The sequence below is a fragment of the Diabrotica undecimpunctata genome, chromosome 9 (genome assembly GCF_040954645.1).
Source record: "Diabrotica undecimpunctata isolate CICGRU chromosome 9, icDiaUnde3, whole genome shotgun sequence".
NCBI classification, from domain to species: Eukaryota; Metazoa; Arthropoda; class Insecta; order Coleoptera; family Chrysomelidae; genus Diabrotica; species Diabrotica undecimpunctata.
In genome coordinates, this window is record NC_092811.1 from 101,207,119 (window position 1) to 101,227,749 (window position 20,631).

At 32.5% G+C, this 20,631-nt stretch overlaps 1 protein-coding gene across 2 annotated transcripts in view; it reads right to left on the reverse strand.

Moving 5' to 3' along the window:
* The window catches only part of LOC140450328 (N-alpha-acetyltransferase 35, NatC auxiliary subunit-like), a 123,477-nt gene that overhangs the window by 22,882 nt on the left and 79,964 nt on the right, over nucleotides 1-20,631 (reverse strand). For both annotated transcript variants that reach the window (XM_072543906.1, XM_072543908.1), the window contains 3 exons: nucleotides 7,092-7,262; nucleotides 779-919; nucleotides 551-717 (listed from right to left, as the gene is read on the reverse strand). In XM_072543906.1, coding sequence (XP_072400007.1) covers nucleotides 551-717; nucleotides 779-919; nucleotides 7,092-7,262 — 479 coding nt within the window. The remainder of the gene's footprint in view (nucleotides 1-550; nucleotides 718-778; nucleotides 920-7,091; nucleotides 7,263-20,631) is intronic.

Here is a 20,631-nt window from a genome sequence, read left to right on the forward strand (position 1 = left end):
TTCCTAAAATAAAATCAACTTTTCGTAATATCGTCCAATACAAGTTTTCTACGCCCTTCATGAACGGGTTTTTGAAGTGGTTAATCATTTATTTTTCTCTCACAGATAACCACCTCCTTTTATCCGGTTTATCAACAGATGTACTGCACATTGGTTTTGATGCCATGTTACCCGACTGTGCGCTCCTGAAATACTTCTGACCACCTCATTTTAATATTTATTTACAATTTTTGGCGACGAGTTTTCAAAATGTTGCCGTAATGCAATAAGAATATTACTTTCGAAAAAGATAACACTGTCATTCAGGTATACCTCAACAGTAATGATAAGCTGCACGCGGTACTAAATAATAAATTTCGCAACAAGGCGAGTCTACTTTATCCAGTTAGAACTTACATCAGACGTAACCGGCAAAAATGATAATTAAGAAGTGAATTTGTGTGCTAATAAATAAATATATAGCCGCTTACTACGAAGTGTTGACTCAAAATGTCTGCCCTAACAATCCTATTGAATTTGGACTATACATGAAAAATATAAGAAATCATACCAATAAATATAGTAAAACTCGTGTACGCTGTATAGTTCTAACTCAAATCCAGTTAAGAGATACATAATCATTATTCTTAAAGTATGATATAAAATCCAGGTTCCAAAACAAGCTATATGTGAAGAATTTACGGAAAGGGTGTGCAAATAAGCATCTACTCTTTCTGCCTGAAAATAATTTTTTCAATGAATAGATTATACAAAAATAGTTTATTACATTTATTATTACCTCATCCTGCAAGGAAGTAAAGTCTTCTAAAATATGAGCCAATTTATCTCTTTGTCTCGCTCTGTTATGTCCACATAATTGAAGAAAAAGCGTAAATGGTCTTGTACAGTGAGACAAAAATGTATCAACATAATGTTTGGCCTAAAATTAAAAAAACTTTTCAGATCAAACAAATTTCAGAATCCATATAAATTTTTAATAACCGTTCAGCTTAATTCATTCTTAACTACGGATAAAGCTTGTATATGATCGTATAATAATATGGACTGTATTACTGTACTTTATAGGACACGGAAATATGCAAAAAAAAATTACCCAGTTTGTGACGTTAATCAGACAAGCAAATAAGATTTTTTGGCCTCAATTAGTTATTACCAAAATAAGGTGAAAAAACGGTAAATTTTGGCTGTTTTCGTGTATCAGCAAAAAATTTGAAACAAATTTAAGAGTAATAGTCTTCCAAGCCATAAAAATTTTCAAAATTGCGTTTTTTTAAATATTTTTGTTCTTATTTGCTGCTTAGAATGTTGCAAAATAAGTCACCAATTTCGGATTTTTCTAAATGAAGAGCTCAAAGCTAAGAAAATGAGGGTCCTTTATTTGTCATTATCGAGATAATACTAATTTCTTGTAGTTTATCTCATGTAAAATATTGTATTATATCTATTGCTGACCACAGAGGTCTCTGCTACTAGTGCTGTTTCTTGCCCAGATGTTTTATAAACGTACATACCTGTTTATTTACAGTTTGCTCTTATTTTGGTGTAGACTGGTGTTAATTTAATATTGAAGTACTGTGCTGTTTAAAATGTCTGAAAACGAATATTCTGCAGCAATTGAAAACTGTTCAAGGAAAAAGAAAAGGTGTTGGTTGCATACAAGATGTAATAAAAAAATTAAGGTCATGTAGCTACGAGTTAGGACCAGACTGTAAGTGTTTAAGACTTGAGTGCTTTCAAGTGTGCTCTCATCACATGACAAACAATTAATGTATCTTTGTGGACTAATAGTATGCTGTCCTATCATGCGCCATAGGTCTAAAAATCCCAAAGCTGAAGCAGATTTTCACACATTGTCGTATACTTACAAGGTAAGAGTAAGAAATGAGCAGGTAGTAGAAATACCTGTATGTTATAAAGCATTTCTGTCCCTTCACGGCATGACGGCCAAAAGAGTACAAAATTTACAAAAGAGACTAAAAACAACAGGCGTAGCACCATTGGACATGCGAGGGAATCATTGTTCGAAACCAAATACGATTTCAGATGATATTATTGCCTCTGTAATTGATCACATTAAATCCTTCAAAACTAGAAACTCACACTACAGGTTAGCAAAATTCACAAAACAATACTTACATTGTAACGTAATATTTTGCCTACCACATAGGGTATTACTATGGGGGTTGAAAATTGGGACAGAAGTTACTGGGGTGGAGATAGGGCAAGCAAAATAAACGATACTTGTGCGAACGGCACTCGGGGCTTATTTGAGACCTTGAAACAAACTACTTTTAAATTTGTAGAAATAACACGTATTATATTGATAATTTTAACGTCCTAGTTATAACCGGAATTTGGAAATCTTTTCTTTTACCTCACAATGTAAACAGAGAATTGGGGGATTTGAATGTAAATAAAGACAACAAGATTTATATATAGCCCAGGAGTTATTAAAAAAATTTTATACTTGCATATCGATATTTTAAGTAATTTCAACATGCTACAACATGAAGAGCTTAATGTAAGTAAAATGTTTTCTTTATACAAAATAGCTTATCCAAACAATAAAGTATCTCTTAAAAGTACAGTCAAATATTTTTAATTTTATTGCATTAAGGCATTTTAATTTTAACTTGTCTTTTGGTTATCCTAGGTGTGACACCTTCAGCACCTGTGATGAACTTACAGTACAAACTAAGTTAACCCTACCTGCTACAGCCGATAATCACAATGATCATGCAAAACTAAACTGTGAACTAAAAACCGTTTTGCAAAAAAAAGAATTGCATTTTAAGGAAAGCTGCTTTTTTTGACAAAATTAAGAAAAGTGCTAGGCTTAAAGTACAAAAAGAAGCGATTGTAATGGATTTCCAAAAGAATATGCATGTCCCAAACATTAGAACTAACGATGTTTACTATCGTAGGCAACTATCATTTCAGATGTTCACCATACATAAACTTTCAGACTCACAATTTTTTGTTTATACCTATGCAGAAATCTATGGCAAGAAAGGAGGAGATAAGGTTTGTTCCTTGCTTTGGGATTTTATTTTTAATCACCTTGACTTGCAAGTAAAAGAGCTTAAAATTTGCTGCGATTCCTGCGCAAGTCCGAACAAAAATTACGCCATTTTCCGTATGCTTCACTACATTGTACACTATACTAAGAGACTTAAAATAATAATGTTAAATGTGTCGATAGCAATTAAAGTAAGCTGTATACCCAAAGGATTAATCAAGCCATTCAGAGCGATGCTGGGAATATTTATATTCCACTATGCATCAACAATTTACCCATATAAATTACCATCATTCTTGTACTCATTGCGTCGAGTAAGGGCGATAAATATACGAAGACGGTTACAAACTCTCTCTGATGACGGGTAGACCCAGAAACACGTGTTAGGGAGCGGTAAGAGACCCAAATTAAATCGAAACGCAACCGTCTTCGTAAAAAATAATAATTTTTCCAATCAGAGGCCACTCGTACCTTGTGTGACAGGAACATGGGCTTAATCGATCAAAAATTTGTGGTTAAAACTCCTTCCGAGTGGAACGAAATTATTGAAAACTCCAGATCTAAACCAACACCATTTAGAGATATTTCTTGCGAGTACCAGAAAATATTTAAGTCATAATTTTCAAAAATTTTAGTTCAAAACACGACCTTTACGGCAACTAAGCATCGTTTCTCATCACCCTCGAATGATGTTACATCGTCAGACTGTTAATGGCTTAAATAAGAGGAAACAAATTACACTACCAGAAGGCTGTTGTCACCTGCCAGAGCTAGCATATTGTGGACTTTTACCTTTAAATAAAGCAAAATACGACGATAGTCAGCATTTGAAAAAATTTTGCTCTGTAAAGATTCATATCTTGACGCACTGCCACATGCTTAAAGCTTTTCCGTGTATCCATTACTAACAATCTTCTACTGTATTTGGAGCTTTGTGTAATCAACAGGAGCAGATCTGCATGATATAACTTTTAAAAATATAGACTACCTTTTCTGTATTTTTAGTTCATCTTAAGACACGTTAGTGGACCCTCATCTATTTAGCCTGAGATTTCATGACATCAAAAGGTAAATAAAATTTATATCTATAGTAGTTTGTAAATTGATAACCCAAAAACATAAACTATACGTCCCCTGTAAGTTACTGCATGAATTAGTAAGCAAAATGAAGTGCCCTTTTTGTTAATTATTTTTTTATCTAGTTATAAAACTAAAAAACCTAATTTCTCAAAACTTGTTTTTTTTTCTGGACCCTCGTCCTTTTAGCCCTGAGCTTTTCAAATGTTAATGACTTTTTTAAAAATAAACTTAGAACCTTCATATTACAGACCCAACGGAATGTTGGGTCTTCTGCTGCTTAAAATATGATCAAAATTTGAAAGCCATCGGTCAAACAATTTAAAATTTATTTTATTTGTTAATCCCAAAAATTTTTTTGCAACAATATAAGTCAGAAAATGATGAAGTTATAGTAATTATACGGATGCTTTATAATAGATGTATTCTATCAATATTATTAAAAAACAAAAATAAGAAAAACGATTTTAAATATTGCTAAACTATTTTGCAAAAACGTGGGAGATTTATTAAGCAAAATAATTTAACGCTTTATGTTACTTTATATTTAGTTGGTTTACATTCAAGAAATTTATTATTTTAAAAATTTTATGAGTGACTGTAGATAGCAATTGATTGAATCCTCCGCCACATGCGACGGGCAAAATCACTAGTATGTTATAACGCTCCTTATCCTCTTGTACAAGTTAATCCAGCTCCTCACAGCAATTCTAAGAGAAACAAAAAGATATAATGACTAATACAAAAGAATATCTTCTAGTCCTAAAAGTCCAAAATCGAAATTGTATGAACTAATTAAATTATCAGTAGTATATCAGTTCCATAACCTAAAAAGGCATAGTCTCGCTATCATATCACTCCGATTTAAATCCCATAGAACTCGTATGGGGGACTAGATTTTCATGAAAGTATTAAACATAAACAAATAAATATATACGATGTTTATAAATATAGATATAAATTATCTACTTCAAGTTCTTTTATTCTGATAAAGCGTTTCATTATACAGGATGTCCAGAAACTCTCCTGACAAACGAAGACCGGAGATTCCTCAGATAATTTTAGCACTGCTACAAGGAGATTTTCCTGCTCATGAAGAAGTCGCTATATGATTACAAAATCAGTAAAATCAAAATGAAGATTTAAGCATTAGTAGAGGTTTAAACATTGAGTAGTTGAGGATTATTTACTTCGACCCGTGAAATTGCCTGTTCGTTTAATCTTTTTCTTGTTCTTCTTCTTCTTTTTATATAGACATGACTCTGTCTGTTTTTCAATGTGCCTCCAGTAAGTTGTCATTCCATCGTTTGCGTGGTCTTCCTACTGATCGTCTTCCTATTGGGGAACCGTCTCTTGCCGTCTTTACTACTTTATTTGTTATCATTCGGCTTATATGATCGTTCCATTCTACTCTTCTATTTCTTACCCAGTTTTTGATGTTCTCCACCTTGCATCCATGTCGTATATCTGTACTTCAGCTCTGTCCCATAGCGTCTTACCATCAATTTTTCTAAGTGTTTTTATCTCTGCTGTTTCTAATATCCTTTTTGTTCTCTCTGTGTCAAGTCTTGTTTCTGCCGCGTATGTCATTATTGGTCTGATGACTGTTTTGTAAATTCTGCCTTTCGTTTCTTTCCCGATATTTTTATTTCTCCATATTGCTTCGTTTAGGCAGCCTGCGGCTCTGTTTGCTCTATTCACTTGATCTTCCACTTCGGTTTCGAGCTTTCCGTAGCTAGATAATGTGATGCATAGATATTTAAACTCCATCACTTGTTCTATTATCTGACCTTCCAGCTCCAATTTACATCTTAGTAAATTTGCTGTTATAACCATGCATTTTGTCTTTGTTGGAGAAATTAACATGTTAAATTTTCTGGCGGTTATATTAAATTGGTGCAGCATACGTTGTAAATCATCTTCACTTTGAGAGAGTAGTATTGCGTCGTCTGCATAGCAGATTATTTTAAGTTGTTTTCCTCCCATTTGGTATCCCTTTTTAGTTCTTACTTTTTTTATTATTTCGTCCATAATCAGGTTGAACAATAGAGGACTCAGGTAATCTCCCTGTCTTATCCCATTGCCAGCTTCAATAGGGTCGTTTAGTTCTTCTTCTACTTTTACTTTTGTTCGTTTAAATCGTGCTGATTATTTACATTTCCTGCAAAATGTTTTACTCGATTTGTTAAATGATGTCTCTTTAAATATTCGGCAAAATTTATGGTTTCTTCATGACGGCTATCCGGCCAACTTTAGCAGGAATGTACGAAACTTTCTTGATAATAATTACGAAGACTACTGGGTTGGAAGAGGCGGTCCAGTTGCCTCGACAACAAGATCGCCGGATTTGAATCCTTGCGACTATTGTATTTGAGGATATATAAAAGCATTTGTGCACAACTCTGGATAAGGATACAAGATGCTTGCAACGAATTTAGAAATAAGTTGGAATTTTTGTAAGAATTCGGCGTTCTCTAAGCAAAATGGAAAATTTATGCATAGAGACTAATGGTCATCATAATAAATGGTAATAAAACTCTTTAAAATTTTGTTTCAAATTGATTTTTTGCTTCTTTTACGAACTGTGTGCTGCATTTCATTCAAACAAAAGGTAATTTATAAAATTTATTAAGGTATCTATTAATTTAACTTTTATGACGAAAAAATGAAATATTTTCAAATCTATTTTTCTACAAAATGGTGTATCCTAGTATCCTGCAGAAAGTAAGATTACCTTTTAGTACTAAAATACCTAAAGTCGCCATCTTCAAAGAGCTCTAGCTCCCTTAGTAAGCATTTTCGGACTAGGTGAATTGGGTTAAATCGTCTTAAAATTATCTGAGGAATCTTCGGTTTTCGTTTGTCAGGATAGTTTCTGGACACCCTGTATAAAAAGCATAATCACGCCACTGTTCACTTTGTCGGGTACAGCCGGCTATGTGGCGTTTACAGTACATACCTTTTTGAGCAGTATAAAATGCAGAAGTATTATTACCTGCGGATTATTTAAAAGAGCTTTGGATATTAGTGCTGGAGGAGAAATAAATGATTTGACAGCCTCCTTCAGTATGTCTTTTAAATTTCCAGTTGAACCAGGATACATCATCTGTAGAGCTGATCGAGACAATATGCAAGGACTGCTTTTACTGAAATCGATAAAGAAATCCTAAAAAAGATTTTTATAAGTATGTATACAATTACAATCGTACAAGGTGTTTTTAAAAATGGTTCAAAAAATTATACCACGAATACAAAATGTACTTTTTTATTGGATTAATGTATCTGTATTTCAGAGATCGTTGACACAGGTACAATAAATATTATACAAAAGATTACATAATACAAATTTTAATAGTACAGTATGGGATTAAATCAGTATCAAATTTAAACAGCTACTATGTAACCGCAATATTTCCTTCAATCTCCGCTATAGGATGGTTAAATGCTATGTATGGTCCAAATTGTTATACGGCATGGAAACATGGACGTTAAGAGTACCTTCCATTAATAAGTTGGAGGCCTTTGAAATGTGGACGTTGCGAAGAATGTTCCGCATACCATGGACAGATAGGGTGAGAAACGAGGAAGTCTTAAGAAAGGCAAATACTGAGGGAGAACTCCTCAATTTGATCAAGGTACGAAAAATTGGATACCTCGGCTATATTCTGAGAGGAAAAAAATACGCAACCCCTCACCTAATCATCCAGGGAAAGATTGAAGGCAAGAGAGGAGTAGGTCGCAAACAAATGTCGTGGCTACGGAACATAAAGAACTGGACAGGCATAAATAACACTGGCGATCTTTTGCATGCCGCAAAAGACAGACGTCTGGCCTTAAGATAATTCGCCAACGCACTATAGGTGCACGGCACTATAAGAAGAAGAGGGATTAAAAGTAACTGAATATTTAAATTGTATGAAACATGTTTAAGCCTGTAGATTACTCATAGTGTGGTGCACATTAATTGTCATTTTTTTTTTAATGAGGTGGAAGGTTCGAAACCAACTAGGGAAGGTGTCTCTAGTACTGCTGGATTAGAAGGCAGGACCATACGAGAACGGCACAGAGTTCACACGAAATCCGGGCCCCCATCGTGCGCCCCTATCCGCCTACCAACTAACACCATCCCCTCTTCGACGCTGAATATCCCCGGACGAGTTCATTAGAATTGATCAATTTAGAGCTTCATTTAGGTTATTCTATAACGTATGTACTCGTCTTTCGTTTTATTATTTTAGACAGTGAGCTGACAAGTTTTTGTATTATGGATATACAGTAAGGTCTAGTTTTATGCGATGGATACGTTCCACAGAAAAGCGCATATTAAAAATCGCATAAAAAAAACATTACTTGAAAAAGTAGGGTTACGTTTCATAGCCTTATAAAATTGCATAAAACCAGGACAAAAACCAAAAATTTTGCAAAAATTAAAAGCTATAGGCTGCATGATAAATTACTTCGAATATCTGAAAGAAATTCATACAAAAACTTTTAAAAAACTTGTATTCTAAACTTAATTTTATTTTATGGGAAAGTAATAGGTACATATAGTTTTACATTTACGTTTTTAATCATTAGGGAGTTTTTGCAACCACCTAACGTAACGTATCTCCCTATACGTAAAGAACTAACGTATCGAAGAATATGAACGTTAAATTGAGAGTTAAAGTTCTGCACGCAACGTAACGATGGTGTTGCCCTCATCTAATTAGTGACTAACTAATAAATTGTCAGCGCCAGTCTTGTCCTTGTCATTTAACCCTATTTTTGATATTCAAAATAAATAACAAATATTTTTTTGAACAATTTTTAATTCTTGAGATGGACGCGATATTAAATGTAGGTGCCTTTATTGATGATACAGAAGACGAAGACATAGAAGATACCCTTCTTCTCCACATCTTGCACGACTATACGGCCGCTTTAATTTTGATACCGTGTCTGATATAAAATGTACAAATATTTTTCGATTTTGGATTAAATTCCACTTTTCTGGATGGGTCGTAAGGGTTCTTGCCTACGACTTCCCTCAACAAGAACAAATTATCTTCATTGCTGAAGTGAAGTCGTTTTCTACTGCTTTCCATTATTTATAAAAATCAAAACAAATATACTTAACCACAAATGTGAAAAAACACGTACCACGCACGGGTGCATATGAAATGTGGATCTTGAAATTTTGGTAATCGGGTAAGATCCCCTTGTGCATTCGGTTACCTTCGGCTCGATAGGAATACGTATGAACGTAACGTACCAGCTCGATACGTTAGGTAATACGTATCTAGATACATTAGTTCAACCATTAATGCGCATGCTTAGGTATATGTCAAAAATATACGTTACGTATACGTATTTGCTTGCACAAAAACTCTCTATTATCGCTATGTGATAATGGTTTGCACGGTTTGCGAAGTGGCTCAAAATCATCTTCATCGTCAGAAGAAACTGTCTCTGCGATAGATATTTGTGGTAAAGGCGATGGATTTTCACAAACTTCAATCTCGTTCTGTGTAGCTCTTCCTTTTCTGACAATATAATCAGTAATTAAACTTTGCGATGATGATGCTAGTAATTTTTTATGTAGCCCACGATATCCTGCCATGCAGTTCTGCAGCTCACGTTGTAATTTAAACGCTCGTTCAGAATTTTGGTCATTAATAAGAAAATGATTTTCTAATTTACTGTAAAGTTAAAGACCTTCTCAAATTAATTTGGCACTGAGGGGGGTTGGTTTTTCTTCCTTATCATTAGCATCTTCTAGACTCACGCCGTCATCTAAAGTTAGATCTAAAGTTTGATCAATTATATCATGGTCACTTAATGCATCATCCACAAGCAATTCATCTATATCATCGTGGCTGAAGGTATTAAAATCATCTCCGCCAATTTCATGTGCCAAATTCATTATTTCATCTGATAATGTAGATGTTTGAGTGGTTGCATTGCTTGTTACACATGCTGGCCAAACCTTTTTCCAACAGGCATCTAAAGTTCTTGGTCTTATTTGAGCGGAAGCATATGCAACATGAATCAAACAATAAAAAATAGAAAATTGCTTCCACACGTCTTTTACTGTTAAGGGCTAATTTTCTAGTTTACTCACGATGGGTTTGTAATATTTTTTAAACGTTGCAATTACGCCTTGATCTAATGGCTAAATAAGGCTTGTTGCATTGGGCGGAAAAAATACTATTCGAACGTCTGGATGTTCCAAGTTTGGATGACCTGCAGCATTGTCAATAATTAATAAAACTTTATTGAACCATTTGAAACCATTGAAGCAATTTTTGAACCATTCTGTAAAAATAGCTGTTGTCACCAGGCTTTCTTGTTGGCCATCCAAATCACTGGCAGTTCTTTTAAATATTTGCTTTTTAAAGCACGTGTTCTAAGAGATTTATTTATTATGAGAGGTTTTAACGTCCGATCTCCTGATGCATTGCTAAAAAGTGATAATGTTACTGGATCTTTACTTGCTTTATGTCCACTACATCCTTTGCAATGTAACTAGTTAGGCATTTTTTCCAATACCGTCTCGTTTAATCAGCGTTAAATACTTGATCGGCACAATAGTCCCATCTTCAATAATTTTCGCTAGCTCCTGTGGAAATATTTTTGCTGCAGCTTCATCTGCTGTAACACTCTCTCCTGTAATCTTGATATTATGAAGTGCATTTCTTTTTATAAACCCGGTTAGCCATCCTTTGCTAGCTGAAAATTCTTTACCAGATTGTGGTAGAAGAAGTGGAAGTTGGTGGCTCCGACTATTTCATTAACTCATAAAACTGAAGAGCTTTTTCCTGGATTATATGACCACTTACAAGAATTCTTTGAATTAGTTCCTTAATCCAAATTGCGATAGCTCTTCCTGTTCTTTCTAATAATCTATCTCTTGAGTAAGATGAAAATTTGGCGTTTAATTTTGTACCATAAATTATAGATTTACTCATAGCAACTTCATTCTCCTTATAGTTGATTCGGCTAAAAAAATGTTTTCCAATTGCCGTAGATCCTTCTCCTATTCCTAAGCAATTTAAAATTGCAATTTTTGAAATTGATTGATGTTTTTTTTTCTCCATTAGGCCAAATACAATCTTAAAAAAGATATAAAAAAAATAGACTCACGATATTAAGATGGCAAACATCCATTTGTACTGAAAAAAACCAAACCCAACCAAAAACCATTTGTAATGAAAAATAAATCTTTACGATAATCACTTGAAACGTTTCAATTCAAAAACCTTGCTGCATATTATTCTACAACTTCTATCTATCTATCTATACAGCCCCCTTGCTGTCCAATTTTGGACATAGGCCTTCTCTTCTTTCTTCCATGTCTCTCTATTGTAGGCAGTTTGTATTCACTTCGGGCCTGCGTGTTTCTTCAAGTCATCTGACCATCTCATTTGTAGCCTTCCTCTTTTTCGTTTGTAACTATATAGTCTCCAGTGTATAATCATCTTATTCCATCTGTCGTCTTTCTGTCTTATGGTATGTCCAGCGAACTTCCACTTTTGCTATCTGCGTTAATACATCGGTCACTTTTGTTTTGTTGCGGATCCAAGTATTTCTGTTCTTGTCTTCAAAAACTAGCAAAACAGTAGCGTCTGATCCAGAGTGGACGGCTACGAACAGCGTCTGACCCAGAGTGGGCGGCTGATACAGAACTTACCAACCCGTCTAGCAAGCGAGGTGTTTTAATGCCAAAAAAACCCTCTTCAGGAACCCTATCGAATTATCAAACGGAATAGACAACTTGTATACAACATAACAAATAGAGATGAAGACATCACAATGAGGATCGGACAAGATGAAATAAAACAAGTTCAGGATTAAATATATCTGGGTCAAACTATAAAACTTAACAAAGAAAACCAAACAGCAGGGATAAAAAGATGATTTAGACTGGCATGGAAGGCATTTGGCAAACTAAGCTACATTCTTATAAACAAAAGATATCCACAGCATCTTAAGACCAAAGTATACAATCAATGCGTACTCCCTGTTCTCACTTATGGTTCCCAAATGTGGACATTTACAAAAGCAAACATAGACAAAATCATAAAAACCCAAAGAGCAATGGAAAGACAAATGTTGCACATAACACTAATGGATAAAAAGAGAAACGAGTGGATAAGAGAGAAAACAAAAGTGAGGGATGTTAGACAAGAAGTTGAAAAATTGAAATGGAGATTTGCCGGACACAATATAAGACAAAAAGAAGACCGATGGAACAAAATTCTTATAAGTTGGAGACCGTGGAAATATAAACGAAGCAGAGGAAGGCCCCAAATGAGATGGGCAGATGATATCAAGAAGCACGTGGCCTCTAGGTGGATGACTGAGAAGAATGGAAAAGGATTGGGTAGGCCTATGTCTAAAGAGGGACTGAAGAAGGCTAATTAGATAGAATATAAAACGAAGCACCGCTATCGCGCATCATGTAACAAGGGAATCCCCGAATTGCAAACGCTCACTTTACTGACATCTGAATGTGAATAGTTAATATTTAATTATAATAGTTAATAATAGAAATTTTTGGATGAAATACAAACCTCACAACTTTAAAATCGCATTTAAATAATCCGCATAAAAAGAGACCTTACTGTATATGGATATCTGATGGCAGACACCTTTCGTGCGTGAACAGTTGTCGTGCTTACACGTGTATCTTAGAAGTTTAGTACAATCAATCGTTTTAAAAGACAATATTAATTATTTGAAAATTAGTTATAATTGTGGTTATAAGGGTGTTGTGAAAGCTTAGTGCATTCATATGGAAGTGGATGATGGGGGGAAACCCCCACCTCTACCGGATCCCCCAGAAAACTTAGATCTAGGAAATAATCAGATAAGTGGTTCAAATCATTTAAATTTAATTATAGATTCTCCTGCATTAAATCGAAATACTAAAGATAAAAAACATAAAAAACAAATTATATTAAAGGATAAGATAGTTGAGGCTAGTTCAAATCCAGAATCAAGTTTTTCCGTTCACAATAATAATGAAACGATCAAAAAAGTAAAAACAACATTCCTTTATCAGTCTACTGATATAGGCCCGTTTCAGATTTACATTGAAAATAATATGGATAATTATACAGGCCAATTAAACGCAATAAAAATTGGAGAAATAATTTTAACTTCACATCCGGAATTAGATAAAAAAATAAAACAAATTCAATCGATAGGAAGAAATCGAATTCGGGTTTTTTGTAAGGATTATTTGAGTGCTAATGTATTGTTAAAATCTCACATTTTAGAAAATAAAAACTTGTCTGCATATATTCCTAAATTTTTAATATTTCGATTAGGAATTATTAGATTCATTGATAAAGATTTACCAGTTGAATATTTAAAAAATAAAATTAGGGCCTATGATTTTCATTGTAAATTTGAAGTGGAATTTGTTAAAAGAATGAACCGAAAAGTAAAAAACTCGGATAACGAAACAGAATTAATACCTACAAGTACTATTTTGGTTTCCTTTAAAAGTCAAACTTTACCTAAGTATATAGAGATTAACAAAGTTCTTTACGAAGTAGAAGTTTATAAACAAAGGGTTGTAATGTGTAATAATTGTTACCGCTATGGACATATTAGTAAACAATGTCGAAGTAAAATCAGATGTCTTAAATGCTCTCAGAATCATGACACAGTTACCTGCCCATCAGACGAATTTACAGTAAAGTGTTTTTCTTGCAATGGAAACCATTTTACTAATGATTTTAATGTATGCCCGGAGTACAACAGACAAGAAAAGATTAAACAAATGATGTCACAGACAAATTGTTCATTCAAGGATGCTAGTAGTAGTATTCCAAAAAAAAGTTATGCAGATATTGTATCTAAGCATTTACCTTCGAATGCTGTTGATAATAATATAATTAATTCTAATTCACAACAAAATTCCTCAAATTCAGTTAATGTTCATGTAACTTCAACATCGGCCAAGCCCGTTCCACAAATATCACACCAATCCAATACGCGATCCATTTTCCAAAGATTGAACTCCCATTCATACTCTCAAGCCCAATTAAATAACTTAACAAAAAAAAGTAAAAGATCTTATCCTTTATCTCCCGATCCTACATTTTCAGCGCATCAATCCATTATTAGTTCAGTTAATCTTCCTTTTAAGAAAGGGGGAATTTTGAGTTCAGAACAATATCAGTCCAATATTCAAAATGAAAATAAATCAGAAAATGTCATAAGAGAAACCGAAAATAATGAAATTGCAAATGTCATTTTTCAGATAGTTTTATCAACCATAAATACAATAACGCACAAAAATAACTTAGACATACAGGAAAACGAAATTACAAATATTATTAAAACTAGTTTAAATAACCTTTTTGAACATGGATCATATAACTCTATGTCAATGGAACCTTAAATCGGCAAATTCAAATAAAGAAAATTTACAATATTTGTTAAATGATCATAACATCGATATAGCTTGCTTGTCAGAAACTAGATTTACATCCAATAAATATTTTAATCTTCCAGGTTACAACATTGTGAGGGATGACCGTTTAGATCGCAATGGCGGGGGAACGGCCATCCTTATTAAATCAAAACTTTTGTATACAGAATTACCTATCTCTGTTTTACTACCTAATTGTAATCAATCATCCATTATTTTAAAATGTAATGATAAAAAAAATATTACCATTGTATCGCTTTATGTTCCACCAAAAACTAAAATTTCGTTGCATATTTAGGATCAATTCTTTAGTTCTTTTAATCCACCTGTAATTTTTACGGGAGATTTTAATTCACATAATATTGCCTGGGGTGGGCCAAACACAGACCACTATGGCATAACGCTTATGAAAGCTCTTGACCGAAATAATCTGGTATATCTCAACGATGGATCACCTACATTCATAGGAAATTATTTGCAATCTCATTCTGCTATCGATCTGACAATTTGTTCTCCTTGTATAAGACATTTACTATATTGGGACACAATAAAAGATCTTTATGGATCTGATCATCTACCATGCATTACACAAATATATTTGGCACCCAAAGTTAATAAATTACTATCTTGTAGAAAATGGGATTTTAAAAAGGCAAACTGGGATATATATTACATGGAGTTTCAAGAACAGTTCAATAAAACAGAAGTTGGTGATTACAATTATTTTATAAGAATAACTGAAAATGCAGCAAATCTTTCTATACCTAAATTTAAATCAAATAAAAGTTCAAATAAAAATAAACAATGGTGGAATGAAAAATGTCAATTTTTAGTACAGAAACGAAGAAACAGTTTGCATAAATATATGAACAATCCCACACTAGATAACTTGTTAGAATATAAAAGAACTGATGCTATAGCAAAAAAAACCTTCAAACAAATAAAAAAAAATAGTTGGGAAAATTATTGTAAATCTCTCAGCAGATCGGTACCTCTTAAGAATATATGGAAAAAGGTAAATAATTTTAAAAATCGAAAATATTCAAATCAAAATCAATCAGATCATGATGAATGGCTTGCTGAATTTCACAGCATTTTAACCCCTCCATATGTATCCCCTGACCCAACCTTTCTTGATTGTGTAGATATAAGAGAACATAGTATTAGTGAACATTATCTCACCAACCAGTTTTCACTTCAAGAATTAGACATGGCACTCAAAAAATCTGCCAATACAGCTCCAGGTTCTGATAATATACATTATCCTATGTTGTTTAATCTTCCTAGATCAGGAAAAATTTTTCTTCTAAATCTACTAAATGATATTTGGTTAAACAAAGTCGAAATACCGTCTCAATGGAAAAATTACATTTTAGTTCCCATACTTAAGCCAGGAAAACCAAAAAATCATGCATCATCATATAGGGCTATATCTTTAGCATCATGTGTTCTAAAAACATACGAAAGAATGATAAAATCTCGACTAGAATTTTTTTTGGAATCTAATAATCTTATTCATAGTACTCAATTCGGATTTCGAAAAAAAAAAGTCGACATATGAAAACCTGGGCACTCTCATTACAGATATTCAATTATCACTCTCCAATGACCAGTCAACATCAGCTTTATTTTTAGACATAAAAGGGGCATACGACAACGTGAAATTAGACATATTATATAAAAAAATGTGTCAGATGGGAATTCCCCAAAGTCTATCTAAACACCTATATACTCTATACAGTAATAGAAATTTATTTTTCAGAGAAAACCACTTATTCTCTGAATGCAGACAAACATCTATGGGTTTGCCACAAGGTGGTATATTAAGTCCTATACTTTATATTATTTACACAACTGATTTAGTTGTTGACATCCCACATAATATATCAGTTTTGCAATATGCTGATGATATTGTTATTTACACTCGTCACAAATCCATCGAGATAGGTCATAATCAACTCAATTATGCAATAAGAAATTTAGATAATTGGATTTTCAATAACGGGTTATCAATTTCCGAAGAAAAATCAGTATTAGTTACTTTTACGAGAAAAAGATTTCGGTGTCCTCACCAAATAAAATTATCAAAATATTTGTTTCCTTACAAATCTTCCACTAAATTTTTAGGAGTAATTTTAGATTGTAAATTAAATTGGAAAGAACAGATAAATTATATAATCAAAAGAATAGAAAATAGTGTTAATTTATTAAAAACTTTCGGTCATTCCTCCTGGGGAGGGGATCCAAAAATAATGTTACTATTTTATAGAACACTCGTTAGATCTATTTTAGATTACGGATCTTTATTTTACCATTCAGCTGCAGAAACAAATCTTATAAAAATAGATAAAATAAAAAACAAATGTCTTCGACTCAGTATTGGATACTTGGGAAGTACGCCTGTAGACGTTATGGAAACAGAAACATGCGAACCGCCATTGAATCTTCGGAGAAGATTTCTATCTGACAAATTCGTGTTAAAGTTAAGAAGTCAGAAATCCAAGTTATTGGTTAAAATATCTAGTTTAGCTGGTTTGGTCTTAACATCTAAATATTGGGATAAGAAAAAAGTACCATTATTAGTTGAAAGTTTTATTACCAATGTACAAAGATATGAAGAACTTTATAAATCCAATGGAATCCCTTTATGGAATTATTCTTATGAAATGTTTCTTTCTCCAGTTAAGACCCATATTAACGCTCGCTATTTGTGTCAAAACAATATTATTATACAAAAAGAATATTATCGGGATTGTATAGTAAAATGGAAAGAGTATGAAAAAGTTTATACTGATGGATCTAAATCGGAACATGGAGTTGGCTGTGCAGTTTATTATCCTTCCAAAAATATTAAGTTAATATACAAACTATCAGATATGATGTCAATTTTCAGTGCTGAGCTTATTGCCATAAAATTAGCAATTAATCTGTGTTTAGAACAAGAAGAAGATAAATTTGTCATATTTACAGACTCTAAAAGTTCGGTAGAAAAACTTAATAATCTGTGTTTGAATCCTAATTTAAATTACATTCTTCTTGATATTTTGGAATTGTATCAAAATGTATCAAGTAGAGGAAAACAAATTTATATATCATGGATAAAAGCCCATTCAGGTATAGAAGAAAATGCAGAAGTGGACTATTTTGCAAAATATGGTGCAAAAAATGGAAGAATACTTAGATTAAAAATACCAGAGTCTGATTTTATTCCAATTTTTCGAAAGGAACTTAAGGAACAGTGGCAGATAAAATATAAATGTGGAGACAAAGGACAGTTTTTTAAGAATATACAACCAAAAATAAGGGACAAACCATGGTTTGAGAATACACGTAATCGATCAATTATTCGGATAATAAGTCGAATGCGCTGCAATCATGCACTATTTCCAGCTTATAAACATAAAATAGGTTTGTTAGATAATAATAAATGTCTATGTGATGAAATTGCCGATTTACAACATATTCTTTTAGAATGCCCGTTAAAAAAATTAGAAATTGATCAGTTTTATCAAAATTTAATATCGTACAAAATAAAATTTCCAATAAATGTTTCAAATCTATTGACATTAGAGGATAACAGTATCTACAACATCATATATCAGTATGTAAAATCTACTAATATTACTTTGTAAGCAGTATTGCGACATATGAATAAATTTGTAAGCCTAAAACGAAAAAAAAACAAACAAAAAAAAAACAAAAAAAATAAAAAAAAAAAACAAAAAAAAATAAAACCAAAAAAAAAACAAAAAAAATAAAACCAAAAAAAAACAATATATACAAAAACAAAAAAAAACAAAAAAAAAAGAAATCAAACCGATAAATGAATAATATTAAACAATAAAAAAAATACTAATAAAAAGAAATTAAAAATAAAAATGAAAGAATAGTTACAACGTTATATATATACTGATATCAAAAAAAAAACATTAAAAATGAAAATAAGTAACCAAAATATTTAGGCATTTACTAACACACAAAAAATATTGTATCCCAATTTAACATGTATAAAATATTAATATGTATATAATGTAAACAATGGAAATGGATGATAAAACTATAAGAAAACTTGACTGGCCTTTTGGCTTTGCCAGTGCCATTAACTTAGGAAAAAAAAAAAGATGGCAGACACCATCGGACTTTCGGGGGTCTCAATCTCCTAAGCGTTCAGATCAGTTCACGTGTACACTGTTCACATCACTACTACTGCTTGGGACGGTCGACGGTCCATCTATAGCGTCGACGGTGACGTGGTTCACTGACGTGGCGTTGTGGGCAGTTGCCCCGAAAATTCTTGACGGCAGGAGCTTGATTGGTAAACCGAGCGGACGACTTTTGATTATTATTAAGGAATTAAAGTCATGTTGAAGGCAACCGCGTACTGTCATATCTTTTATTGAGACAATCCGGGCGTTCGGGGGAGAGAGAGAAAGATTCTCTCTCCTGCTGTCACCCACTATGTACATTCTTAAAAAAAAAATTAAACTATTTGGCCTTTGTCTAGTGTTGTGTAAACGTATTATTTAATGTTTATAACATTCATAGAAGTACTGGATATCCTACAATTTTAACGAAATGCCCCTGAAGATATATATATATATATATATATATATATATATATATATATATATATATATATATATATATATATTGTTATGATTGTTTATTTTGAGTTCAAACTTAGTTTATTGAGCCAATAAAAAAAATTATAGCTTATCTGTTATCAAAAGTAAAATAATTCTTATATTACCTGTGTTCGATGGATTCAAAAGATTTTCTAGTTGTATTTTATCGAGATAGAGAAGAAAGGGTAATAATACAAATATATTATATTACAAAGATTTACGTTTCTTTATTTTATATGAACGAATAAAACAATTATTAAATTCTGTCGTTATCTTATCAATCAGCATACAAGAAAATAAATCAAATTATTATGATAATAAGATTATAAAGCTACATACATTTATATTACGTGAAAAACCAATTTTACTTAAAATTTTCTTTACTTGAAAAAAAGAAACCACAAAACTTTAAACTTTTGATTAGCCTAACGAAACCTCAGTTCTTAAATTTTAATGCTAATGACCATGATGTCGAAACGATCCTTCACAGATATAAAATTCAATTGTACAAACACTTACAGTTTATTTTCTTCTTGAGTTGTATGTTGGAACATACCCAGAAAAGTCCAGTCTCCTCAAAGATGTGATCTCCCCTCTTTGGCACCTCGGCTCCTTCTGAACGTCTCTGCAAACCTCCTGCAGACTACACAAAAAACACCTGATTTACTTCTCCAAACTCCGCTACTTATTTATGACACCAGGACCTCCTTTTGTCAACTTGATGCCGTAAGAATACTTTCACATATACTTTATAAAAATGCTCACGGTAGATACAAGGACCTCTTTTAATCTACTTGTTGTCTCCTTCTTCAAACTTTTCACTTCTTTTCGTTACGCCGGTATCCAAAACTCACGAACCACACCCTATCTTGAGACACACGACTGTTTCCTTTCGATGACCAAAATATGACTGACTTCTCCTCTCTCATCATCGACTCCCAAATTCCCATTTAAAAACGACCGTCCAATCAAAAAGCTTAAATTGTGTTTACTATGATATTGGAAAAGCCTAATTTCGGTTTCAGAGAAAACTAAATAGCTTACTTTAAAATTGGTTTTTTTTAATACATCATTTATACATATTTCAAAAGATTAGAGTATGGTCATTTAATACTCGACTCTACAAACAATGAAGAGATTAACCTTCAGGTAAAATGTCTTCGAATTCTAAACAAAGGATTTTTGATAATTTTGTTTGAAACGGAAAAGGTCGTTTGCCAAACAAATTTCTACTCTTATCTACACTAAATCTTATCTTAAATTACTATATACAATTTATTTATATTGATATCTTGAAATTTTATTTCGATGGATTTTTTTTTATTTTTCTTTGTTTGGGAAAGAAGAAACATAACAAATCCCCGCCTTTGCATATGATAAAAATTACTGAATTATTTAGGGATTTTTCTCTATGCAAAAACAATAAAGAATAGTCTTCCAACATTTTTTTAATTTCTTCTTTCACCTGTTGTCGATATTTATAT